General features: G+C 48.0%; 1 protein-coding gene across 1 annotated transcript; it reads left to right on the plus strand.

Annotated features, from left to right (window-relative positions):
* The first annotated feature begins 14217 nt into the window (after positions 1-14217).
* ST6GALNAC1 (ST6 N-acetylgalactosaminide alpha-2,6-sialyltransferase 1) lies at positions 14218-23867 on the plus strand. Its single transcript, XM_057378968.1, has 9 exons — positions 14218-14421; positions 17382-18015; positions 19625-19793; positions 19987-20158; positions 20481-20619; positions 20959-21062; positions 21628-21717; positions 22925-23024; positions 23453-23867. Exons 1-9 carry the CDS (start codon positions 14291-14293, stop codon positions 23621-23623), a joined length of 1710 nt encoding a protein of 569 aa, XP_057234951.1. The 5' UTR covers positions 14218-14290; the 3' UTR covers positions 23624-23867.
* The last annotated feature ends 3946 nt before the right edge of the window (positions 23868-27813 follow it).

Consider the following 27813-nt stretch of genomic DNA (forward strand, 5'->3'; position numbering starts at 1 on the left):
GTGAGGGGATGGCGGTACTGGGGGTCCCTGTGAGGGAATGGCGGTACTGGGGGTCCCCATGATGCGGTGGCTGCACTTGGGGGTCTCCATGAGGGGAGGGCGGTAATGGGGGGTCCGAATGAAGGGGTGACTGCACTGGGGGATCCCTGTGAGGGGATGGCGGTATTGGGGGTCCCTGTGAGGGGATGGCGGTATTGGGGGTCCCTGTGAGGGGACGGCGATGCTGAGGGTTCCCCATGACGGCGATGCTGAGGGTTCCCCATGACGGCGATGCTGAGGGCTCCCCATGACGGGGTGACTGCACCGGGGGATCTCTGTGAGGGGTCGGCGATGCTGAGGGCTCCCCATGACGGGGTGACTGCACTGGGGGATCTCTGTGAGGGGACGGCGATACCGCGAGCCCCCGCTGCCATGGCAACCAGGGACGATCGCTATTGGACTGACCTGTCCCACTTGGGCTGCCGTAAGGCAACGCGGAATGGGCTCCGATTGTCCCTGTGCGCTCTCCGTAACCGGAGTGGCGGGGGCGGGGCTGGTMGGGGACAGGGCGGGACAGCCCTTACCCAGCAACGCGCATGCGCATCGCGTGACGTCACGCGTTCCGGATGACGTCACGCAGCCGCTGCCTGAGGCGGGTCCGCTCGTGCCCTCAGAGCGATTGGGGCGGCGAGGGATGTGTGAGGGCTCCGTGAGGGATCTTTGAGGGGTCCGTGAGGGATCCGTGAGGGATCCGTAAGGGCTCCGTGAGGGATCCGTGAGGGATCCGTGAGGGCGCCGTGAGGGATCCGTGAGGGGCCGTGAGGGATCTGTGAGGGATCCGTGAGGGATCCGTGAGGGCGCCGTGAGGGCTCTGATCTTCGGAGCTCTCTCATTACCGACACAGTCTCGCTGAGAAAGGGCGCATTATTATTCTGTGAAGGGCTCAAGATAGAGGTTCCCACAAGTCAAGCAGCCTAAGGGGTGAAAAGTCACGTTTTTTATATAGTCAAATTTACATGAACTTGCGTGTCCAATACATCTTTATTTGGGTGATTTATCGTGCGTGTTTATTTAGGTGATTGATCTTGGAACACAAGGTTCTTCCGTTATCTTAGAAGCTTTCTGATGAAATCAGTTATGTTTACAGAAGGTGAGAAAATTCAGCCTCGGGACAGGTAATTCAACTTAAGGACATGAAGGACACACTGTTCTGCACGGGGTGCAAAGTGAAAGTCTCCACAGATCACGCACACCAAGAGGCAAGAAGTTACCTCTTTTACACAGTAAAATTCATGTGAACCCACCTGTCTAATTCATATTTTCTGCCTGACTAATGCATATTTATTTGGGTGATGTAATCCTACTCAATACTTGCTTTATTTGGGTGTATCTGACAGGATAAGAAACACAAAAGTCCTTTTCTTTGTTACGCATCTGTTGTAGTAGTTACCAGAAGTTACCTGATGACATCAATAATGTTTACAAAAGTTGAGAAAATTCAGCCTGGGGGCAGATCATTGGACCTGAAGACATCCACATCCATCAGAGATCCAGGTTAAACAAAAATCTGGAATGATTTAATTAAGGAACTTAGTACTTGGTGGAGCGGAGGGGCAGGAGAAAATGAGCAGAATTCCCCTCTGGCTCTGAAGGTAGCTTTGATAGGGATTTCAGATTTTTTGCAGATCATTTAAATTAGCTTTTTCCTTCTGGAACTGTGAACTTTGTGCTCCATGGTGTGATTGCAGGTGCTTCTCCCTCTCAAGCTGCTGTAAGTTTAGTGAGTTGGGCTTGTCCCAGTGCAACGGTGCAGTTAAAGTCTCTGAAAGAAAAAAGGTGGGTTTGCACTGTCCTTTTCTTGGAAGAAAATGGGAGTAGTTACAAATGGGAGAGTATGGCCCTACACACACCATAAACCCTCTGCTTTTTGCACCTACAAGGTTATTTTCCACCTTGCATTGCCTTCAGGGGAGTTCTGGGGTTTTTTTTGCAAACTATGTGAAATATTTTGAATAAATACCTCAGGGGKATTTCCCAGAATGAACCAAAGGCAAAATTCCTCACTAATATCCACCAGAGAAGAACAAGCAGGAGTTTCCAGACCAGCTATGGAGTTAGAACACTAAGAAATACCACACTGCTTCCTTCCTCACCTTTCCAGTCCCTCTTAATCACTGTTGCCAAGCAGGAAATGAATTTAAAATAATCAGGATTTATTCCTATAAGAATGGTGGGAACAAAGTAAAAAATGATGTAGATAACAATCCATTTTAGATTATATAATTTCCTCTGGAGGGTGAAATAATTTGGTCTGAAAGTTGTGGTATCTGGTGCCTATAGGGAATTTGGGCAGTARTGGAACAGTGAGTGTGGGGAGCAAGCAGCTCCTATTTTAAGAAARCAACTTCACCTTTACTGCCACTTTTGTTGGTGAATCACATTTTGACATGAGGACTGGATAAAAAGTAACCTCCTCAGCATTGAAGACTTTTCTGCCTGCATTTCTCTGGGAGTTTTCTGACCAACATAACTTCAGCAGTGGTGGAAAATATACAGTGGTGTCTTCTACCTTCTGGTTGTGGCAACGGAGTGGTATTTTGTTTTTTTAATTATTTCTCCATAATATGACTAATTTTTTTTTTCTCACAAAAGTGGATGTTCATAGGGATTTTGAAATGTCGCAGGAATGACATCTTTCTCGTGAGTCCTCTCCAAATGTCAAATGAAGCAGCAGAGATTACGAGTTTGGGAAGCAGCACTAGATGATAAGGAYTCCTGAAGATAGGTTCAGGAGATGAGGATGGAGTGCTAGTGCCATGGATTCAAATCTGATTTTGTGCTAGGACAGGGACAGAGCCAAACATGGAAGACCCTGTGGTTTGTTTTGGTTTTTATTTTTAAAACTTTGAATAGATGTAATCTTTGTCCAACACATCCAGTTGCTGGATCCCAGCCAACACTTCTGGAATAGCTGTAAGACACTTTTTTTTTTTAACCTAAAGGGGAAATTCTTCTGTCTGAAATACTTTCTTAATTCCCAAAGTAGGTCAGGAATGCAGCCACTGAGGTATGTGTTGTAGTGAGTCACGGTGCGCTCAGCTGTTGGGAATGCTGTCATTTGTCAACTGCTAAATTGCACTGGGAACAATAAACACAAAGTGGAAGTATTTCATAGTTTGTTTCATCTTTATTTGTCTCAAAGGAAGGGCATAATTGATTCTGTTTTCCATGAGAAGCTGATGCCAGACCTACTGTGGGGATTGCTGTGCTTTCAAGCATTGAACCAAGTCATTAGGGATGCTGCTGCAGAGATGAGACAGCCAGCTGACACCATCCTGGGGAAGCACAAACAGCCTCACCACATCTCCAAAATTGGCAGTATGGCTGGGCCAAGTGTCACAGGGAGGCTGTGTTCCATGTGCACTGACTGCACCACCACTGTTGTGCCAGTGATAAATCAAGGGTGAGGGATGAGTCCTTACAGGGCAGGCAATTTTTCCTCCTCTCCAGTGGTGAAGAGATTGCAGCCCTGGTGCGAGGAACACTTGGACAGATGGTGCTGCCTGGCAGTAGAAAGTGAGGTTCTTTYTGGAGGTTTTTGTTACTGCTCTGCTGGAATGGCTCACGTTGGCTTACCCAAGGGTAACTTAAACACATCCCTACAGTGCTCCCAATTGGAGTAAAGCTTGTATCCTGCAAATGTTGGGAGGGGGAACGTGGTGGGAGAGGCAGCGCTAGCACTGTKTATCCTCTGGATGGTGCTGTTGTGTTGTACAAGTAGGAGAGGGGGCCCGCGGAGCTCCGACGGAACATTTCGGTTGTTGTTTGCTCCGGGGAGGATTAAGGATGTGCTCAGTCCTTTTCTATTCGCAAATCTCTCAAGAATCCTGTATGTTGTGATMCACCTGTTCTCCAGCATTCCTGAGACTGGCTAAACTTACCCAATGACTACAGATGAGAAAACTCATATTTTCTAAACAATTCCTCCTGGTCAGGACAGGGATTTTTTTTTAAACCTCTCATTTRAAATTTCCCTCAATCCCCCAGCCCCTATGAGTTAAGCTCTGTTTCACCTGGGGGATGAGTGTTGGCTCAAGGGAGTGCACTGAGCTGGCCTGGAATCACAGGAAAAAAAAAGAGCTCGTTTTCAGTCTTGATTAAACTTTACYGAGGGGAAAGAGAAGGCACATGCCTCTGAGGAAGCTGCCATTCCAGAGGCCAGGACTCTGGTGTTTGAGTATTGTTTGCCTTCAGAGTTTCAGATAAGATCTGAAATAGGTATTTCCTACTGTAATGTGCGTGACCTTGTTCTAATGGTCTTGGAACTTTATTGTTTMGTTTTATAACTCTGTCATAAAGATATAACTGCAATCCTTACRGAGGAGAGGACGTTGTGGATCATTGCCTCTGTCATTTGTCTTCCTTGTCAACACTGTTATAACCCTTTTGTGAGAGGGAAAACCAGTAGCCTGTATGGTGTAAAAAATGTTTTCCAACTGCCTATGACTCAGTTTGTTCCAGTTTAACTACTGATAACTGATGGCTGTAGAAATTAATTAAAAATGCTGGTTTTATGGAAATGGGAGGGTGGTAAGGGAGTGGTAAAAGTGTTTAGTTTGTAGTAAGTGAAGATGGTTTCACTGATTCAGTAACTCTCCTGGAAGGTGATGCTATGACTTTGCAGTGCCTTCCAGCAGCAGAGGATGAACTGTCAGCTTCTTTCTGTTTGCAGATACCCCAAATTTTGGTAGCAGAGCAGAATTCTGCAGAGAAAGCTGTAGTCTGCTGGTAGTAGCTGTTTCTGATGACCATTGCAAGTCCATGGGGTACAGGTAGAACCTCCTTTGTGACAGCACTGGCTCAGCTCAGARCTGTGTCTGGTGTCCCTGGCCAGGCTTGTGTTGGTCCCTGGYTCCTGCAGGTATGGTGAGCTAAACAAGAGCTGGTGTCTGGGATGTGTGCAGGGTGTGACCATCAGGGTCTAGAGACTGGCTGTTCCCAGCATGGAGGGAAGCAGAGGTCAGCAGAAGGAGTGTGTGACTGAGATACCAATGGTTCACATGTGAAACAAGTCCTGCCTTCAGATATGTAGCAGCATCAGATTTGGGCTTTAAATTCTCATCTTACTGTAACCTGTTTGAACACAGTAGTGGTTCCCCACTGAAGCACAGGATCTTTGTAATCCTTCCTGTCACCCTGAATTCCCTTTAGCTGCCACTCTGTTCATGTAGAAACATGTCCTTTCATATCAGCAAGGAGCACTGAAAAATCCAGCTGTTTATCTTTGACGACAAACATAGCCCAGCAGCTGATGGAGATGACTGACCTTTGGAGGGAAGAGGGACTTAGTGAAGATGTGACTGGARGGATAAACCAGACTGCCTGGGGAAACAGATTTGCAAGGAGATGGAATGACTGACTGCTCAAGGCTCATCCCAGCATCTGACTCTTCGCTAAAAGTTAGAGCTAAAATGGAAGATTTAGAGTTTTTGAACACTTCCAAGATGTGGTCAGAATGGCTGCGAGGGAGACTCACTGATTTCTGAACTTTCTGTTTGTTTTGGCTTTGTGTCAGAAGCTCTCTCCGTGTGCTGATGTACTTCAGTGCTGAAGAGTGTGAGTAGATATTGTCTGCTTCTCTTCCATCCTCTTTGTTCTGTTTGTTTTTCCACTRTGATGTGAAGCCTGTGGATGAGTTACACAGGGTGTTATCTACAAAAGAGCAGTAGAAAGACCAGCAGAAACTGAATGGAGAAAATAGAAACCCCAGCTTTCCTCTGTACAGACTATGCTGAAATTTTCACACCCACAAACTTAAACCAAGTTTGTAGTGGTGAAGTTTGACTTTTGGCATGAGCAAGAAGACTTCTATTTCAGGCAGCACCACATGAAAATGTTAGGTTGGGTTTGCCAATTCTTTCTCCTCTGTGGGCTGTGYTTTTGTCCTGCAGGAGAGGATTCCTGTGCCTCATCCGCTGTCCTTGTGGCAGGAAAGARCTGTATGACCTTAGTGAAGAAGGGGAGTGCCACTGTGTATGATCCCAGCGACCTTGAGATAGGAGCAGAGGCATTCTGAAAACTTGTTTTTAAGGGGAGGGTTATCTTCTTCCTATTTTCAAGCTGCCCATGAACAACCAAGAGTGTTGGGCCTCATTTTGTGTGTAGACCATAACAGTTTCAATAGCCCTGCAGTGGCACTGTTGAATTGGCAGTGCTGTGAGTGGGTTGATGGGATGGTTCCCTAAATTTCCTGAGGAGATTGCACTCTGTCCTACACACCTCCTTTGCTTTTAAAAAACTGCTGACAGCACCGCTGAGGTCACAAATGGGCTCCTCAGGGCAGTGGTCATGGTCCCAAGGCTGCCAGAGCTCATGCACTGTTTGGACAACAATTTCAGGCACAGGGTGGGATTTTTGGAGTTGTCCTGTGGCGGGCCAGGAGTTGAACTTGATGATCCTTGTGGGTAAATATTAGGTTTGTATGGCCAGGTTTTCGTAGCAGCATGGCTACAGGGGTGGATTCTATGAGAAGCTGCCTGAAACTTCCTCCATGTCCAGCAGACCCAATGCCAGGTGGCTCCAGAATGGACCTGCCTCTGTCCAGTGCCAACCAATTGATGGCAGTAACACCTCTGTGATAACATATTTAGAAGGAATAAAAAGTTATTGCACAGAGGTAATTGCAGTCAGAGAAGAGAGGGATCAGAGCACGTGACAGAAACAACTCTGCAGATACCAAGGATATTGGAGAATGGGGAGAAGGTACTCCAGGCACAGGAGTGGGGCTCCTCTGCAGCCTGAGGTGCAGAGCACGGTGAAGCTGCTGTGCCCCTGCAGCCCATGTTGGTTAATGTGGGGGCAGAGACCAACCTGCAGCCCCTGCAGGAGACACACTGGAGCAGGGGGATGCCTGGAAGAAGGCTGTGGACCTGTAGGAAGCCTGAGCTGGAGCAGGGTTCTGGCAGGCATCTGCAGACCTGTGGAGAAAGGAGCCTGTGCTGGAGCAGGTTTCCTGGTAAAGTTTGTGACCTTGTGACTGGAGCAGGCTGTTCTTAAAATGTTTGAGCCTCCTTCATGACAAAAGTCTGTCTTTGCAAACCAGCCAGCTCCTCCTATGGCCTTCTGTGGCAAATGGTTCCCTTCTAAAGGGTGGATTATCCTTGTTTGTACATGGATATACCGCACCCAGGAGTGATCTCCATCGTGCGTGATGGTTTGGTAATATTTGTACTGACAAGCCTGTGATCAGGGGGCTGATGTCCCTGCTCACCTTTCTGTAACAAGAAATGAGACAGAGAGCCTCAAAATGGTGTGGGCTTCATCCTGCTCTCTGCACTCAGTGACTGACTCAGCTGAGGAGAAGTGATTGTGTCAGTGCCTGTGGGGGCACAGACATTCAGACCCTTGGGGCTGGGCTCTGGGAGGTGAGAACTGATTCATCACATTGTCCTGAGCTGGGAGAGCATGTGGTGATGGTTAATGGCCATTTTGGCCATTTTTGGCCAGGGTTTTGTCCTAGCAACTTTGGGGTCATCAGCGGGTGGTATTATCCAAGATCCCCTTGTACAAATCTTCTTTTTCTAAACAAACCAACCAGAAGACAGGAGATATTTTTCTTTCTTTGTGAGCACAAAATAGCCATGTGTAGCCATACTTTTGGAGAAAAAGCTGGCTGGGGTATTTGAGAGTGTGCTCTTCAGTCACTTAGCATGGTTATTTACAGGCATGTTTAGGTGCATTAGGAAGGGATGGTATGACGGTGATGTGTGGCAAACATATCTGCTCATCTCTTCTCCAGGTATCAAATCCACTTGCCAGTTGCAGTGTTGAAACAAAATTAGCTCACCTGGGCTCTGCTCCGAGTCAAACCAGGTTAACAAGACTGGTGACCAAGTGTCTGCAGGCATGAATGTGTCTCAGTTTGGCCTGCAGGAGACCCTGGTAGTGTTGGTGAGCACCTAGTCCTTCTTAATGAAGCATGCACTGATAATGGAACTGCAGRTTATTGGTTTACTTGAAGTTGTGAGGCCAGACCTTGTCAAATTCTGGTATTAAGAGAAGCACAAGGCTGGCTGAATACAGCATTGTACAGGGAACAGTAAACAACTCAAGGAAGTGGCCTTCTAGGAAAACTGACTTTCAATCCCGCTGCAATCCCTAGATGATAAATTGTTTCACAGAATAACACAAAACCCGAAGACTAACCGCATGACAAGACAGGATTTTTTTTCCGGGTTATATTGGATAGCAAACCATGGGAAATTCCACAAGTAAGATGTCACCTATTTATCTTCAAAGAGGAAGAGACAATCTGCATTTTGTAGATGTGAGATAAAGCTAATTCTCACAGCAAATTGTATATGAACTACCATCCATTGAGCAGTGCAGTTTTTTTAATGTGTTTGTAGGGTACTTGACATATCAACATGTTTTTAATAGATTGGTCTCCTGAACAATGGTGAAATATTTTGACAGTGCAACACCTTTGACTTGGGGGCTGCTGGAGCCTGGTGGCTTCAGCCATCAAGGCTCTAAGGGTGTTGTGGTGGATCTACAAAAGATAAAAGCTGACAGATAAAGCTGGAAGCTACCCATGTAGCTTTGGGCAGAAGCAGAACTGTTGGCACCATCCTGGTTACATTCTGATGTGATTAACTGCCTTTACTGCTGTCTCCTTTGTGTTTGTTCCTGAGACTTTCTGTCTGAAAACGGGTGTGGTGCTCTAGGGTGGCTCCTCGTCCTCCTTGCAGCCAGGACTGCCTTTCAGCATCAGCTGAAGGACCCACAGTAAGGTAATTTGCAAGTGCTTTAGGGTAAATTATGCAAAGTTTATAAGCTCTTGTTATTTCTCTGTGATTCTCAGAGCACTTTACCATATGATTTCACAGATAGCACACGTAGTTAAACAAGCGGCAGAACTTTTCATAGTTCCCATTTTAATACAGAGCAATGTGTCTTCTTGCTTTCAATTGTTTTAYGCATTTAAGATGTCATTTTGGTTAAGTGAGCTTGTGTTTACTTACGGTTACAATATCAAGGGGTAAATATGAACTTAGATATTGAGCAAACTACCATGTGAGGTGGTGCAAAGGGGATCAGGGGAGTGTGATGCATGGTGGAGATTGCTCAGGGAGAGGGAGGGAAACCTCAGGCACTGAAAGATAGACAGGACCCAGCTGACATCTGCTTCGAATCATGGGGTTGGTAACAGCAGGTTAACAGACATTAACACAAGGGCTGGACAGCACCCAAATTCGACATAGTGTGTAAACAACACAGTTTAGACCATTTCCGTTGTAGGCCTGATCATTCTCATTTGGTAACTGCTAATGGGGACATGAGTCTTGAGGTGCAAGCTGCCGAGCTAGGAACAAACACACTCAGTGTGTCCTGCCTGATGTCTCCATCTCCGTGGCACATCTTCTGGAAGCGCAACTCACAGAGGAGATGATCAGTGTCATTGCACATTGTTAGTAGAAACATTCTGGCTCCTCCTCTTGGCTCTGGCTGAGACTGCAACAGAGGTGTCCTTCCTGGAATCTTTGAGAAAAACCCAGATTGAACAGATGCTAAAGAGCACCCAGGGAATCAGGAGAGAATGTGTGGTCCTTCCTAAACACAAGGATCTCACATCTCCAYTGCAATAGCACAGTGCTGCTCTCCTGCTCAGCAGTTATTTTGCCTGGGGATTTCAGAGTATGAGGTTGATAGGTGGTGTGCATCTGGTGTGGCAAAAATTTCACTTTTCTCTGTGGCTGACAAAAGCCTCTGTCAAATTAACAGGAGGAGGGTGGAAATAGGTAGCACCAGGTATTTATCTAAATAAAGCAGGAGAGGAACTCTTACAGAGAAGACAATACACAAAAGGAAGAGAAGGGAGGAGATGCATCTGATTTCCAGCAGCTCCTCACAGGACCCTGTGACTCTCCTAATCTCACAGCTAAAAATGTGACTGCACTTCTCTGATGGTCCTGTCAGTGAGGAACAGAGAGAAAAGAACTACGAGGCCTCATTTTCCCRAGTGTAAGACATGAACAAGACGATTTATCCCCCTCAAGAAGCAGGCTTACGTCTTGCATTCCCTGCAGCACTTTTCACCCCAAAGGATGCCAAATGGCACATTTGTCCTGCCAGAGATGTCAAGAGGGATGGTTTCTGATGTTAAGCCAGTGGGAAGAGTATGGGAAAGACCTTTACCAAGAAATATTTCTCTTCTGGCTCTAAAATTAGTGAATGCCCACAGATATGTGATTCTGTAATTAATACCTGTGCAGGGGCTGAATTTTGCTGTCAGATGTGACATGCTGAGACAATATGCCTGCATTTTTCTTTGCCAGAGGTACAGAGAGGAATTTGGGTTTTGTGATTCTTGTATTTCTTTCTCTGGAGCAGTGGAGGGTCCTGGAATGCTCCTGTTCCTGGCAGCTGTCTGGGACAGGAGCTGGAAAGGCTGCTTTTCGGATGGGAGGCCAACTAGCCATGAGTTTAATAAATTACCTCTTCACCTGTCTGCAGTGCTGCCCTGCTCCTTGCGGGACCAGCTCTCTCAAGAGATTCCCAGTCAAGGAACATTTTTTTTTCTTCCTTTCAGTTTTTAAAAGGGGAAAAAAAACTCCACAACCCATCTTAGCCCTGAAGTGGTGTCAGTTTGTCTCTGTCTGTCAGCTTTGGGGTGATGTGCTAGGCTTCCTGCTGGGATGGCACAGACAAAAGGCTGCTGAGGGAGGCATTTGGAGAAAAGATCCCTGGTTCTTTCCAGCCTCTGTAACTCCAGCTGACGTTTCCAGCCATTGTTATTGGGAGTGTATTTTTCTGTGGGTTTTGAAATTCTCTCAAATGAAGAGGCTCATCAGTCTTCTCAGCATTGTGTGGCAGAGGAAGGAATGCTGGGAGCAGAGCATTTCAGTGGGATGGGGTGAATGTGAAGAGCTCGAGGAGCAGAAAGGCTGTGTGATGGCAGACTTGGTCTGCTCCGCTGTTCAGAGAGGTTAATTAACACCCAGAGCTGTGGCCAGAGGGAACAGCTCAATAGCTGAGTCCTCACTGTGCCTACAGAAAGAACAAGTTTCAGCGACCAGAGGCTGTAATAGGGCYGGATTCAGAGCATTTACACCCCATCTCCCAGTGACTGCTCCAGGCAAGGACATTTCATGGTGTGTGGACTGGCTGAAAGAAYCTGCCCATGGTCCCATGTGGGAGAGGGGGAAATATTCTAGGTTGGACCCCTGTCATCTGCTGTCAAAACACTGATCCAAGGCRGATTCTTTAGTGGGGCATGAGCTGGGTGGGGCTGGACACCAAGCATTCAGATCAGCACTAATGAAAACCTGACAAGATTTGCAATCTCTGCAGCTCTGCTGTGTGAACATTGAGCAGCCACTTGCTCATTCCACCATCAAAACCACTGTGTGTTTCCTCTGAGAGCATTTCAGCCCATGGAGACCACAGACCAGTTGGCTCACTAAGCTGTTCCCTCACTCCTAGCACCGTTTTCTGKAGCTTTGCTCTGTGGCAGAACTCTGGGTATTCTTGAAAGTGCCAATRTGGAAGATGTGGGGGCTTTGCCTCAACAAATGCTGTTGTCTCTGGGTGCTTGTTCAGTTTTTGAGAGAAGGTTTGATGCAAAAGGGAAGGGAATAGCTGGAAAATGGCCAGTGAGTATGGAATTATGGCAAGCTTGGGAGTTTCTGGGCTATCAGTTTTATTTGGTGACAGCAAGACTTTAAACAGCTGTGTAGAGTTTGCTCTTGTAATTTCTATCCCCYACAGATTCCCAGCCTGAAAGCATTTGCTTCTGAAGATGACTGCTGAACAAGGAGGGGAAAATAAGAACCTAAGGGTGCCAAACCCAGCCTTTGCTAGCCCGCAGGCATGACCATTAAGCAGTTGCATGCTGCAGACAATGTCATTCTTTTTCTCCTCCACTTATAACTCAGTTCTTACATTATCAAATAACACTGTGAGCATGTCCAAACACCCCCAGCTTCTTTAGCAGCTTTATTTCACTGGCTTCCAGTCAAATACTGGTTTTGGTAGGTTGTAGCCATCACTGAAAGACAAGTTTATCCTGCAGCAAAGCAGGATCAATTTGTAGAACAGTTCTGTTCTTCGAGCATATCTTGTGATGTTCAGTTCTGTAAACYAGAGATATGGGAGAGTGGAAAGCACACAGGGCACAGGAAAGTAAACAAGATTTGATACCCAGCCCTGTGAAGAACGTGCACAAAGATAAGTTCATGGCATAGTTCAAAATGCCAGTGACACCCTTAACACACACAATGTAAAATTTCATGGCAATCAAGTTTGTTAATGAATTAAAAGGAAAACCAAAACAGGCAGTTCTGCCTTTTATATGTCCAGGATGTAATTAAGGATGTTATTGAGCAGATGTGGAATTAAATGGACTGTTGGAGATCAAAAAGGGCTGACAGATAACATTCTTCATCATTCTTTGATGATCACAGATGCAGTTTGCTTAAATAAAGAAGTCATCTTGTTTTTACAGTACTGAAGGACAGAAGATCTTCTGCTGTGGGCGTTGATGTTGGTAGCTGGACACACCAGCAGTGCTGGGCTCRGAGTCTCTACACCATAAAAGAAGCAGCATTTCATGGGATTGCAGGTAGGACTGCAGGGAAACATGCATTTGGAAAAGGATGCTGTGGCCCTTGAGCAGCCAGACCCTGTGCTGTGTGCAGCCTTTGCTTTGTATCTTCCTGCCTGTGGGCTGGGAACCCTGTGTATCCCATGAATCCTACTTCTTACAGAGCTTTGTAAGGGACCAGCTCTGCTCTTGGCCTCAGTTTTCACCAGATCATCCCTGAAGAGTTCTACTACATCCCCATTTCCCAATCTGACCTCATGTTTGGGGAGGCATGTTTGAGCACACCAGCCTAGTGCCTCAGTTCTGACACATTGATCTCAGCAGTGGGGGTGGATGATGATGAAATGATGCTCTGAGGAACTGAAAGTCAGTATGCTGACAGGGGAGTTTAGGTTTTCTTTTCTTCCATGAAGAAGGTGAAAAGCTGTGTTTTGCATGGCAAGCCTGCTTTTTGCTAATGTGCTTGCCAGAGATTTGGATATTTCCCCAAACACAATCCTTCCTGAACAGAGAGTGCTATGGAYGAGTTCTCCACAATCATCAGTGCAGGTCCTTAAAAGCAAAGAAATCCATATTTTTCTGATTGTAGGAATTTTGCTATCCCTTGTGGCTCTTGGTTTTGCAGTAATATTACATGGAGGAGGTTGAAGGAAAATGTTTCCTGCCCCCAGAATTTCCCTTTGGGAGCCTATTAACAAAAAAAGTCCTGTAGTTGTGAAACCTGTTGACTGGCTTTCCTGTGACATAAAACAGGCACCTTCAGTTCTCTGGGTATTCAGTAACAGTGTGAGTGCCTCTGAGATTTGAGATACTGTCAGCAAAAGCTTTATTTGTGTCTGAGTTTCGTTTTTTTAGAAGAGCTGTGCAAAAGCAGCCTATGCATAAGAAGCAATATGGCAATCTCCCCTTGACCTGCCAGGTTTAGTATTTAACAACTTAAAAAGTTAAAGCAGCCCTTTGCTGTAAAACTACATCTCTGGTAGAGATAAACATTTCTCTGGCTGTGGTGTCCACCTCTGCAAATCTTTCCCTCTGCCAGTGGGGTGATTACTCTGGACTGCCAAAGATTGATTTCACACTGACTGGGGTTCTTCATAACACAAACTCCTTTTTTTTGTGGTGGATTTGCACTGACTCTTACTTTGATTTGTTTCAAAGCAACCACAAGGTAAAATGGATGTGTAKCAAGCCATCAGCTTTTGCGGGGCAGGGATTGTTTCTAGATTGGAGCTGCAAACAATTACTGCATGAAGAATATATGTTTATGGTTATATTTAAAAYCTTGGGTAGGTGGTGGTCTTAAAACTTTGTGGATTTTAAGTATGGCCACTTCTGTAATTCACATGCACTCCCAGTGATGCTTCCACCAGATTAGAGATAAAAACTTTCCTTTTTTAGGACAGACCAACGTCATTAAGGAAAATACAGGAAACTTCCATTGTTTGCAGTAAAAATAATTCCTTTCCCTGCTCTTTGTTAAATAAGCTTCTGGTGATAGGCAGGGACAGTACAAAATGATGGCTTGCCTGAGAAATTGGATCTGTGTGCAGAGTGTCTGGGAATGCTGGGAGACAGGGTGTGCACGTTTTATAGGGAAATCCAGAGGGAAGACCAGCCCAGTCCTTGCACACACCTTGGTGAGGCAGTGCCTGGCGAGCGCCCCAGGGCAGCAGCAGCAGYGCCTCTGACACTCACAGGTGTCTTACCATGCGCTGTGCCAGGATAAGGCTCCCGAAAATTGCCAAAGGCCTTATATGCCTCGTTGTTGTAACACAGTTTTGCCTCTTCATTTTCAATTCCAGCTCCTTGTTTGACTTGGCGAAGACAAAGATTTTCAGGTAAGGGACCCGTTCTTTCATGGCGTGCACTGTCTGGTTAGGKGCTTGTGCTCTCTCTGTCTCTCTGTCTTTTTTACCCGGGAGCTCGCACTTCTGATCTGAGTTAGGCAACCACTTTAATAGAGCATTGTGTTGGAAGATCCGTAGTCCCAAACCTTCTTCTCTTGGCTCACTGTTTTCCACAGCTTCTTTTGTAACTGTCTAAAGCAGCTTTTGCTTCACTAATCCTACCTGTTTTCATATTTTGGCACTACATAGTATTTGCTTTTCMTGTTGGCTCCCAGAAGGACCTTATTAAGCCCTAATCCAGATTGCGTTGCTGGACAGTGAATTTGGTGGGATGCCTTTGAATTTATAGCAAGTTCAGCAGCTGATTCCTAACGCAAATGTGCAGCATACTGGGACACCAAAGTCATGTAGATATGAGATGTATTTATATTTTATTTAAATGGTCAAACAAATCCTACAGGAATGGGTGTGGAGGGAATTGCAGTGAAATGTGTCCAGCATCACTGACAGGGAGTACTGCTCCTCGTGTGAGCCCTGCAGAGACCTGAGCCTTTCCCAGTACAGGTGTGGCTCATGGATATGTTGGTGCTGTGTGTAGGAATCCCAATTCCCCAGCCTCCTCTGGTCCCAGCTCTACCAGTGAACTCATGTGGTGTGGCTTGGTTGGGTTGGTTCTCAGCTGGATGTTCGGGCTGGTGCTGTGGGGGCAGGCAGGAGGAGTGAGGCTGGCAACATCTGCATCTCTTCTGGAGCTGAGCTGAGTTCAGCTCAGCCCTAGCAGCTTGAGACCACACTTTCAGGACAGCTTTGAGTTTGGATAGGTTGGAATCTTCACAAGGGTGGTCGTAGGAAAGGAGAGAAGGAGGTGTAGAGAAGTGAGTTGTCCTTGATCCCAGAGCCCATTAGTGGCAGAGCTGGGACAAGAAAGTGGCTCTCCATGTCCATCTGCTTGAAGCCATTTACTTCTGCTGCACTTTCAAAGAATGGAAATGCCTGTATTTCTAAAACTTCAGTAAAACACAACAAGGTATGAGCTGTGTGTGGTTGTCTGTGTAGCAGTTCTATTTCTGTACCTTGTATGTCACGTAGAATACACAAAGCAGCATTTTCATGGCTTTATCCTCTGTTTATCCTTGGTCTTTATAAAAGGGGAGGAAAATGACAGTAAATGTCATTGAGCTTCTGCAGTTGTTTGCCAGCTGGACTTTAGAGYCTGAAATTCACCAAGCTGCTTTGACCATTTGTCTGGATTTAAAATGCTGGTCAGGAGAACAGGGTCCTGTGTAAGCACAAGTGCCTGGCCATGGGGACCTGACTGCAGGGAGCAAGGTCTGGGATGTGAAAAACCCTTGGTTTTACATTTTGGTCTCTGGCACATTTGAAGTTAAAGTGTAATAGACTGGGGTGATATCTGCCCTGCGAGACAAACTACAGAGAAAGTCTGGAGTGGGGGATGGTTTGTCATGCTGTCCTGTTTCATTTGTTCCCTGCCMTTTCATTTCAAAGTTTAAACATAATTTTAAAAATACAACAGAAATTCACAAAGGGATTTAAAATCTGCCTGAGCTGCGTTACCAAATTTTTCTTTATTTAGAGTGYCCATATAAAATCTTTGATCCTATTGGGCAGTAAACAGTAACAAAAGTTTATACATGAAGCACTGTGATAGAAAGCACATGCTGCACACTTKGTTAAAACTGGCTAATGATTGTGAGAGAGGGAGAGCTAATAGGCCATTTGCTACAACCTCTCTTTCTTAGCCTTGTAAAGGTTCACATATTTATCTGATACGAAATGGTTTTTAAAAGCCTCTGTAGTTGATAATTTCCTGAACACTTTCAGAGTGGTATGACATCCATCAAATTTCAGCAGCAACTGAGCTGCTATCTGCAGCCTGTTATCTGCAGAAGTGCTTTTTTCCCCATTTTTCACTTCGGAAGCAATCCACAGCGTTCCGAAACAAGTGCGTCATGCAAAGGCTGAACACGAGTGTGGAATCAGACTGCCACAGCCATGCTGGTTTATCCTGAAAAGCTTTGCTGTACATAAAAGCTCAGCTGCAGAAATTGTTCACCTTCCTTTTTTCCTGTTCTACCCTCCAGCCATGTGCAGAGAAAAGGCAATGTTTAGGACAAAACCGCACCACTTCTGCCTTGATTTTTTTTGCTGGGTTTCAGCCCAGTCTTGTTGCAGGTGGCTCTTTTGCTGTTGGCAGATGTGTCCTCCTGTGATAACCTTGTACCTGCCTGTGCCTCTRATTCRGGCAACAGGGCAGCTGAAACATCASAGRCAAGTGCTAAAAATGTAGAGATTTTGCATTTTAATGGCTTCAAAGTGTCTGCCTTCAGACACGAGTGCCTGGTGAGTGCTGTGTCATGCCCTTGCATTACCTGACTAAGRGGGAGGAGGAGAGGAAAAAGTGTCCTGTGGCCCCAAAAGCTCAAGAGGTGATGAAGGGTAAAGGAGTGAGTTTCTCTTCTTCTTAGACTTCCCTTGCTGCATTCTGGAAGATCTTCATGCTCTGTTGCTGGAGCACAGGGCTCTGCTGGCAGGGGAGAGAGGCAGATGGCTGCTTCTATAGTGTGTGCCATGTCCTGAGCCCAGGATCTCCAAATCAACCTGCAGTGCTCTGGGGACATTGCCAGGGGCCTGCCCAGTGCATGGCAAAGCTGGGCTCTACTGGCTGGCTCTTAGTGCCAGTGTGAATGTTTCATGTGCCAAGTGCTGAGGAGAGGAGTGTGAGCCTCTGGGATTTGCTCAGTAGGGAGATAAGCAGTATTCAGGCTGGAATGGTGTAGGAAGTTGAATAACTTGGCAAAGTTCTAAATGGAATTGCTCTAAAGCACAGAGAGAGGCTCAGAGWCAAGAGCACTAGAAATGGGCTGGAGGGTGTTTCAGTGCTAAGTGGAAAGTGTGTGTAATGTGCCTGCTTTTCCTTTGATTGCATTCAGGAAATGGAACATTTTCCAACRTGCCCCAGAGACACAACAAGTGGACACCCAAAAACAACAGGGATTAAACTATTCTGATAAAGGGAACTCCAGGAATATTTTAAAGGTGACTTTGGGAGGACACATCACAAGACTCAAACAAAATGCAGTGGAGATGACACCAAGGTGGAAAGGAAAGGAGGAACAGAAGGAAACAATGAAACCAGTTACCAGGGTTAAGGAAGCCAAGGAGAACATGGCTATGAAACCAACACCCCAGTTGGAGGGAATCAATAAGAAAACAGTGAAATCCACCCCTATAGTTCAGGGAAATGAGGGGAAAACAACAGTAAGACCAGCTCCAYGGGTGGAAGAAGCCAAGGAAAAGACAACAGTGAAACCACTTCCCAGGAAGGAGGGAGGTGAGGAGAAGGCAGCAGAGAAACCATCCTCTGGGGTGAAGGAAGGACATGAGAACACATCCAAAGGCCAAGCAAAACCCAAAGATCCTCCTGCATCAATGAAAACTGTAAGACCTGTCCCTCAGGCTACTGCAGTGACACCAAAGACAAAACTGAGCTCTGCTAACTTCACATCTGAGCCGCACTGGGATTTTGAGGATGAGTATCTGCTGGATAAYTCCTCCCCACCCTCGGTAGGTGTGGTCATCAGGAATGGTGCCTCCCCATTGACCTCCTTGTCTGCTGGGCCCTGGGTGTGTGTGCCCTTTGCAGATAAGACGATTTCAGAGCTGGTAGGTCACTCACTGGTAAATGCAGGTGCTGATGGGACCTGGACAGGAAGAGCTCTGTATACAACGTCTGCATTCCCATGAAGACTCAGGTTAGGTAAATTTGAGCATCTCATAATTATCCAGGAGCAGGGCCTTCAGGAAAGTAGTAAACTACACCAAAGTTCTCAGCAAGCAGATGGGACAGGTTGTGGTGTCCCATACTGTCTCTATCCCCCATCGTATGCTGGTCACTCTTTGTAAAGCTTACCCAAARCAGTTTTCCCTGGCACCCCTATTGCTGGAAGACTTGGAACAGRTGGGTCACCCTCTCACAATTTGTCTCACTCCCAAACCTGATCTGTAATTCTGCAGAGAGAGTGAGTTACTAGAAGCACTTCCCCTCTCCCTAATTTCCTACGTAATCACTTGTACCTGGTTCCTCTGTCATTGATCCAATGTAGCTGTGGAAGCACAAGAAGTACCAAGCCTTGGACAGTACCTGCTTGAGCARGAAGGGAATGTCCCTGTTTCTGGACATGAAATGTGCTGTGAGTGAAATGATGCCACCATGAAACCCTTCACAATGCTGTTCTCACTGTGCTCCCGTGGTGACAGCCAGAATGAGGGCTSTGTCCTCAGGCTGTGACAGGGTTGTCATCCTCATCCATTGCAGGGAGTCCAGCTCAGCCAAGGAGCACTSRGGAARGCTTTGGCAATGCAGCCATTGCTGKGGATTTGAGCTGGGTCCACTTGGTATTCTATTTTGTCTTTCAGTAGGTGTTTGGGGAAGGTGTCTAAGAAAGTAGAGCCTGAATTGACTCAGTAGAAAATTCACTGTAGTGCAGCTGTTTGCTTTCCATCTGCACACACAGCCTCACTCTTGYCAGCTGCAGTGAGACCCTTCTTGTAGGATAAGCTGGCTTGAATTCCCTTCTCAGCTGCACGTTTCCCTGATTTATTTATGACATTGAACGAGATGTTGCACATTTTTTCTTACCCTTAAAGGGAGTGGCAATGGTGATCTGATTTCATATGTTCCTCAGTGTTTCCTCAAGTGCACTCTTAGGATCTTGTCAGGTGTGTTGCCAGCAGGGACTGCTTATTATAGCATATATATATATACATATATATATATATATATATAATTGGAGCATATTCTTAATGCTTACAGCTTTATTTGGCACACTAAGGTTAGACCTATTACAGATATTAATTTGCATCAGCTAATGAGGCCCAAAGCCAATAAAACACTTAAGCATCATARGCCTGTTGTTCTGAAGAGGAAAATCTCAGGGACCTGGAGTTATCCTGGCTCCCTTGTAGGTACTTTTTGTCAGCTGTTGATGGATGTAGTCCTGGAATTGTGCTTCATGTTCCTGATTATGGGGATGCTGAAAGGAATGGATGAGCTACCCCTGGAGTTTTTGTGTTTCTTTCTGGTCCTGTCATACACAGGCACACAAGCACTGGCACTCAGTCAGGTTTATCAGCTCTCTGCTCATCAGTCATTATTTCCTTTTTGTTTTTCAAGACCTGCTCTGAATCAGTGAGGGCCAGAGCTGCCAAGTCTGACTGGCTGCGGGATCTTTTCCTGCCCAACATCACACTCTTCATAGACAAGAGATACTTCAGTGACAGTGAATGGAACCGCCTCGAGCATTTTACACCCCCCTATGGTTTCATGGACCTGAACTATTCACGTGAGTCCCTCAGGGCCTGTCAGGATGGGACCTTCATACTCCCAGCAGGAGCTTGATGCTGAGTAGCTGGAGGTTTGCAGCATCTCGCCGTCAAAGGCATCAATCTAGGTGGATCTCATGGTGGAAACTCTGGTGGTTTCACTGTGTCCATCCCAAAGGTTTTTGATAACTCTCCAATGTGTTTGCTTCACAGTGGTGAAGGARGTCATCTCCCTGCTGCCCCCAAATCCCCACCAGCAGCTGCTCCTGGCCAGCCGTGACAGCAGCATGCCCACATGCATCAGCTGTGCTGTCGTGGGGAATGGAGGAATATTGAATAACTCTGGGATGGGCCAGGAGATTGACTCCCATGACTACGTCTTCAGGTAGGGCAGGCTTCCTTCTCASGACATGCACAGCTAGCTTATTGTGGCTGGATCACTTCATCTCTTCTAGTATTCCAGTCATTCCCAAGTGCCAAAATGACTGATGGCAGGAGATAAAAACTCCAAAAGTAATTGGAAAGTTACTAAACATCCAGAGCCTGTGTTCACAAATGAACCACAAAGAGCCATCTCCACAGCAGGGGCTCTCCTGCAGACCAAGGTGCCAATCAGATTATCAGSTGTCTTTTCCTGTTAGGAACATGGATGTGAGGGCTTTCAGTGGTCACCTAACTCTGCTCCTCTGTTTGATTTCCTTGGTCAGGGTGAGYGGGGCTGTCATCAAGGGTTATGAAAAAGACGTGGGAACGAAAACCTCCTTTTATGGATTCACAGCCTACTCCCTGGTTTCCTCTCTTCAGATCTTGGGACACAGAGGGTTCAACAACATCCCACGGGAAAAAGTAAGTGAGGTCTCTGCTGTGTGCATTCACAGCTTTGACAGGATGCTGTTTGTCTGTGGCCTTCAGTTCTGCTCTTGCCATGAGGAGSAAAGGAGCTGAGCCAGCCCTTTAGCATTACCCTCAGTGAAGGAACCTGCACTTGGCTCAGAGGGAGTGTGTCAGTGCCACCCCAGCCTTGTGGCATGTAGAAGGAGCTGCACACCAGATGTGATCTCCATTCTGCCACTGTAGGCTAGTTGAGTGCTGCAGACTGAAGATGTGTGTCCAAGAAACTCAGTGAGATGAGATGTCTGCTTGCATTTTGTTTTACAGTTCACTAATGCTYACTTGTTTTCTTAGCATGTCAGGTACATTCACTTCCTGGAGGGAGCAAGAGACTATGAGTGGCTGAAAGCTCTTCTGTTCAACGAGAACATCAGGAAAGGATTCTTGAACCTCAGCGGGTAAAACAAACTATGGCTGTCTCCACCCCTCCAGTGGGGAGCTCTGCTGTGCCCTTTCCCTTTTCCCTCTCAACAATGCTCAGCCCTGCAGAGGGCCAGGCCAAGGTAAAACCAGGGTAAAGCCTCCCTCCCCTTGCACCACACTTGCTTGGAGAAGTATCTCATGTCCCCCTCAGCTCTGAGCTCTGCTGTGGCCAATACACCTCCTTCCCAGAGGCAGATGATTTCAATGACGTGTGGCCMGAGTGTGGAGACAGCTTTGTGGCTTTTGGGGATGAACACCAGCTGCTGGTCTGATGCAGCCTGCTGGTGGATGAAGGGCTGGTTTCACCAATTTTTGCCTATACAATAATAAGCTTTTGATATTCCTGTCTCCTGTTGTTGCCTCTCCTTCCTGAACTCTTCCTCTGGATTGCACACAGGCTAAGGAGGCTTTATCATGATCTGGGAAATGCTACCTTCACAGTGTTTATGGTTCTTCTCTTACCACTAAGTGCATCAGGGCTGATCCTTTCTAACTGTGATGAGATGTGTTTGTCCTGAGTCTTCTCATTCCTGTCCTTAGGCAGAGGCCCCGGGATAAATTTGACAAAGATTTCACAATGGACAGATACCTGGTGGTTCACCCTGATTTCCTCAGATACATGAAAAACAGGTGAGCTGGGGCTTGTGTGCTCTAATAGGTTTGTTTTTCCTGGCCAGCACCATCCTTCTCTGTCTCTGGTGTCTCCTCCCATCTCCTTCCCAGTAACCCCAGTTCAGCCACACCAGCAGCCTGGGGATAAGCTTCAGCAGGGTGAACTCAGCTGGAACTCTGGGTGGTGCTGCAGTGGGGTATTAGCTGTGGGTAAACATCCAGAATCTGTGAGCTGGAGAAACAGCAGCCATCAGAAGTTTGGTTTTCTGCATCCACAAGAGGCCCAGAGTCAATTGCAACTCAAGGTGTAGGAAGAGTGTTGCTCAAGTGCCAGAAGAGTTGATCTCTAGTTTAGGACCAGCCTTTCATGTTGCCCATTGCTAAGCACCTTGGAGGAAGGCTCTGTAACAGACTTTCTTTCCAAAGATTCCTTCTAGACTGGGGAGGTTGGCTGTGCCCTCGAGCACGACAACAAGCCCTTCTTCAGCAYGCCCTTTGCCTGGCCTGGCTGCTGCYCYTCTGTGCCTCTCCAGCCCTTTTCACAYGCCTGCTGGTCATGGTCACTGTGGGATGTGCCCTTTGTGGGTCACACATGACCAAGAGAGATAAGAACAGGAGTTCTGTTGTGCTCTGCTTTGGCTGCCTTTACCCTTCAGTCTCCTTGAGAGCTGCTGCCTTCCCTGAGAGCAGATGGCCGGCACTCCCTGCCYGCTCTGCTGTTCCCCCTCCGACTTGGGTCCTTTCCAAGGCCAAGAGGACTCCATGCTATTTTTTTCCCAGTGTTTACTCCTATTTTCCTAACAACTCCTGGCATGATCACAGCTCCTGGCAGGTTTTGTGATGCTCCTCTGCATCTTCCCTATGTCTTGTTTCACTCTTAGATGTGTTCAGGGAGCAGGATATACCAGGGAGTTTCTAAGCATTTCTGCACCCCAAGGCAAAGGACAGATCTAAGAGCAGTGGGCTTTAACCTATGAAATCCTTTAATCCATCCCCTCCTTATCCCCACTGCCTCAAGACCTACCACTTCCATAAAGCTGGGCTTAGGTTGCAGTGCAGGTGATGGAGAGTTCTGGGCATACTCATGGCTTTTCTGAAATTCCTCATATGGCCCCAGGCTGCTGCAAGGAGAGAAGATGCCACATGAGCCACAGGGAGCAAGGTGTACCCTGCTTGAAACACCACACCCAGCAMCTGCTCAGTGCTTTCTTCTCTCCTGCTGCAGGTTTTTAAAATCTAAAAATCTGGAAAAGCACTACTGGAGGCTGTACAGACCCACAACAGGGGCCTTCCTGCTGCTGACTGCCCTCCATCTCTGTGACCGGGTAAGGGCACACTGATTCTTGCACCCAGAACTGGCTGGAAGTGGGAACGGGGTAGAGTGGAGAGCAGGGATGGCTGCTATCTGCCTTGAGAATATATGGGCTCATGTCAGCTGAGGAGGAGCAGATTGAAGATGAGGAATAGCCCCAAAATAGCTCCCTTAGATGTTGGGAAGCCTGTTGTGACCTAGAGCTCCCAGGGAGTCAGGGTGGGGACACAGGATCTCTGGAGGCAGTGCACACAGTCTGGTCCTTCTGGATCCCTATGCAGGGTCACCAGAGGAGCCCCCACTGGCATCTGTGTCCTGTGCTCACTCCCTGTTTGGGAGCTGTGTCCTGTGCTCACTCCCTGTTTGGGAGCTGTGTCCTGTGTTTCAGCCATTCCCTCCATCCCTGGTACCCCTGCCCAGTGAGCCCTGCATCTTTCCCAGGTCAGTGCCTACGGCTACATCACAGAGGGGCACGAGAGGTACTCGGATCACTACTACGACAAGGAGCGGAAACGTCTGGTTTTCTACATTAACCATGACTTCAACCTGGAGAAGCAGGTGTGGAAAAGGCTTCATGATGAGAATATCATGAAGCTTTACCAGAGATCCTGACTGTGTGAGCCATTGCTTGGGAAATCTCAACAACACYTCACTGGAAATGGAAGAGGACCAGCAGAGCCAAGGTTAGCTCTGGACTGCCAGGCACATTTCATCCCCACAGACACTTCCCTCCTTCAGCACGTCTGTTATTTCACAGCATTTCAACAAATGTGTGAACGCTGCAGACCCACAGACCAGCAAGAAAATGCAGCGTGCCAACAAAGTCCCAGCTGGCTGTGCTGCAAGACTCTTGCTGGTTGTTGTAGGCACGGGTATTAGGAGAGCAGAATCCAGGATGGACATGGTCCAGTCTCCTTTATTTATTCCAGGTTTTCTCTCTTTGCAAGGAGRTGGTGCTCAGGCTGAGGCTATTTCTTTTCTGGGTGGATCCTCTCCATTAGCAGTACCCATTTTGGAGCTGGGTATTATCTAAACAAGCTCYCTGAGGAGTTGGAATGGATGGAGGTGGTCCTGTCTCAGGTTGACTTAATTTCTGTGGGGCCTGCTKGTACTCTGCTCTCTGCAGATAAAAAGGATGGACTGACACTTTCATATGAGTAATATGAGAGAGAACGAGTTTTTCTTCTGCTCCCCAGTGTGGCCTTGTTGTGACACTTCCAAAGGAGCACTGCCATCAAGCCAAGGGCAGGTAACTGCTCTCCATGTGGAGACAGACCTGCTGTACCTGGTGACTCTTGCTCCAGGGATTCCCTGGCTGCACAAAATGTGAATTTTTTTGCATGGACCTGATGTGCCAAGTCCTTGCGTAGCTGGACTTTGTCATGCTTGGCTCCCAGCTGTGCCCAGAGCACTGTGTTTGTCCCCTTGCCAGGAGAGGTGGAACTCTCCAAGTGCAGGGATGGGTGCTATGTGTCCTCACTGCTGGCTGAAGTGCCTGTGCCCCATGGTGCTGGGTGGGACAAAATTGCAGCCAGCAACCTGGAGTGAGTGTGTTGACCTCCTGGAAGGGGTTTTGTGAGCAAAATAAATGGTACTACTTTGGCYAAGCTGATCTTTCACTGCAGCCTCGTGGGTTGTGGTTATTTAGTGTGCCCAGAAGTGATGTTTTAAAGGCTGAGATACAGCAGGTGACAAAGTTTGGAAAGGGTGGGACTGAGGGGTAGTGAAACTACCTCCACCTGAAGGAGCTCTGCAGCTTGTATGGACACATCTGGGCATCCCCTGCTTCTCATCTTGCTGTAGGACAGGGATCAGCACTGTCCAAACACCTCCCTCARGAACTGGGTGAACACCTGGCGAGTCTGTCCCTGTCCCAGCAACTGCTCTCCAAGAATACCAGATGCTCAAGGCAAATGCATGAAGGGCTGGATGTTTCCCCCATGACACCATGCAGGCAAAAAGCCACTTCCAGTGTCCAGTGCATCTCCCTGGGGTTAACCATTTGTGCTCTCGATGAACCTACTATGGTTGTGAGTGTTTTTCCATTTCTGCAGCATTTTTGTTGGGGGCAGCAGCGTTTCCAGGGACTCCCTGGGCTCCAAGGAAGGCATTTCAGCTGGGACTGTCAGCAGGGTTTGTCAGGCTTGATTTCCTTTGTCCTTTTTCCTTGTGCTACAGAGAGGCCAGGCAGTTTCTCATGTCTCACTGATCTTGTTTGTGAGGGACAACCCCCCACACTGAAAATCTAAATGCAGAATTCAGCTTCTCTGGAGAGGGTGTGGCCTGTGCCTGCCTGCTCTGCCCATACAAGCCTGCAGTGTCCATGGGAGCAGGGACTTGTCCAAAATGCACTGTGCCTCTGCTGGGAATGATGTATCCCTGTGGGAACACCAGGCCAATATGGATTCACGGGCTTTGGAGCGGACCAGAAATCCTTCCTGGGCAGCAAAGAGGGAAGCCTGTTGGAGGTCCCAATCCAGAGCTGATGGAGGAGAAACTCCTGCACCCAGGAGCTGTGAACGTGCTGGAGGTCTCAGCCCCTCATGGTGGCTGTGTCCCCTGTCCCCAGGCCCTGCAGGCTCTCCCAGATGGGCTGTGGGTGGGCAGCCAGGCAGTTTTGTTCCTTGCCTGTCCCTCAGGCCATACCACATTGCTGAGGGTTGCTTAGTGACCAGCTCCACCGGGTATTCTTCCTGCCTGAATGGGGCTTTTCTCTTGCAGAGAAGTTGGAAGAAATTTCTCTTAGACCTTTCCCTTCCCCCTCCCTCCTCTTTTGTCTCCCTCTSCTCTGGGAAGCACGAAGGGGCTGAGTCCCACTGAGCAAGGATTCCCCAGTGGGTGAGGAGGCTTTAGGGAGGGGCTGGCAGCCCCCAGCCCACGCTTTTCCCCAGTGCGGAGGCTTCCCAGAGTCAAGGGAAGGAAACTTCCCAGGAGGCTTTTTCCACCAGCACAGCCTGTTCCCTGTTCCCTTCAGGCTTTTCCCTCAACACAGCTGGCAGAGTTTGATGTTATCAAGGGTAATCYTGGTTGGAAGAAGAGCCTTTGCTGTGGTCTGGAGTTTCCCAGCAAGCTCAAAGCCACATCCTTTCTAATCCCAGGAAAGCGATTCTGACTTGATAGTTGCCCTCACCTCCTCACTTTGCTCCAAGACATGCCATCCCACTGTGGGCTGGCTGAGGTGTGGCACACACCTGCACACATTCCCTGGAGCACCAATCCAGCTGTGCCTCACCAGAGCCACCTGCTCTTGTGGCATCGGGTCTGGAGTGGCCACAGGAAGCTGGGCAGGGCTGGAGGCGGCATTTTCCGGCCAATTTGCAGCCTGGCACAAACCAGTGGAATGCAGCCTGTGGGGAGCAGCTACAGCTGGAGCACTCTAAGCAAGAGCCAGGTTTCAGGGCTGCTGGGCAAGCTCCCAGCTGGGTGAGTGTCCCAGGGTGAAAGCAGCACTGCCGGGCTGTGCCAGAGTAGCCCCAGCCTGCTCAGTGTCACTGCTCCGAGCCGGTGCCATGGTTCAGGGCCACGCCAAAATCCGATCTCCACGGCTGGCAGGGCAGCGAGCTTGTCCCTGTGCCACCAGGTGGCAGCTCCTGTTCAGGGTCCTGTGCCGGCTCTGGCACCGTGTCCAGGTGCTGTGCACAGCTCTGTGCCTGCCCAGGGGCTCCCTGGGCCATGGAGGGACACACGGAGCAGAGGTTTGRTGCCTCAYGGCCACAARGTGTGTGCAAAKTGTGGCCTCTGCTCCTGSARCATGGCACGGAGCTGAAGGCAGCAYGGGCAGAGGGCTGAGGGTGGCATCAGGTCTGACATCCTGAGGGATGCACAGACACAGCGACTCCTCTCCTGCACGGACACGACACCCAGCGCCAGCGCCCAGTGGATGCCCCACTGCCAGCCAGGACCTCTGGGGCTGCAGGATTTAAACTGAGATGTTTGATTTGGGGCATAAGTGCATCACTGTGGCTCAGCATGTCCAGAAGCTGCTGTTGTGTCAGCCCTGCTTTTTTTCCAGAGCTCATGGTGAGTACCTTGAACTGTTATTACAGCTGTGCCAGACTCCTCCTGGGCTAAATATTCCCCRCCAGATCACAGAAACCAAAACTACTTGTTGCCCAGAAGCTCTCATGGTGTCACCTTCCTGGCAGGGCTTCTAATATTTTTMTTCCATCTTTGAGTGTGGCTGCTCACCTGTCTAGCAGAAGCAGTGACCACACTCTCCTGCTGTGTTTTCATGATGCTCCTTGACTGGGGATGAGGCAGGAGAAGCAGGCATGGACTTGCTGGGGAACAGGGATGTACCTTGGGGACAAGTGAGTGGTGCAGAGCCCATCTTGTCCCTGCTGCTGGTCACTCTGGCCCTGCTCTCTGGAGCCTGTCTGGGTTTGGCTGCACCAGGAGCAGGGACAACGTGGGCTGTGCACTGTGTCCTGGGGTTTGAGGTCCCTGCTAGAGGTGGCAGCCAACACCAAACCCAGCCAGGAGGGTGCCACTTGCCACTGACGTTGGTGGCATGTCAACACTGTGTCTTTCCTTCCCAGGCAAGAAACTGAGGCACAGAGCAGCCAGAGCCGGAAACCAGTACCCAACCAGTACCCAACTGTTCAGCATGGAGATGCTTCCTCTGGATGTGTTACTCTCAAGCTGCTGTGGCTGACTGGGTGCTGTGGGATGCTGCTCCAGGCCAGCACAAAACGCTCTGTGCTGGGGATTTACTAGGTGCTATTTATGTTCCTCGGTTGCTAGAGGGTTTGGGGCAGTCCTTGGGTGCAGATGGTGGGTTCCCTTTCCTTTCCTCTGCTGTG

Source organism: Malurus melanocephalus, unplaced genomic scaffold, assembly GCF_030028575.1.
Source record: "Malurus melanocephalus ecotype Western Australia unplaced genomic scaffold, MMel_1.1 scaffold_381, whole genome shotgun sequence".
Taxonomy (NCBI): domain Eukaryota; kingdom Metazoa; phylum Chordata; class Aves; order Passeriformes; family Maluridae; genus Malurus; species Malurus melanocephalus.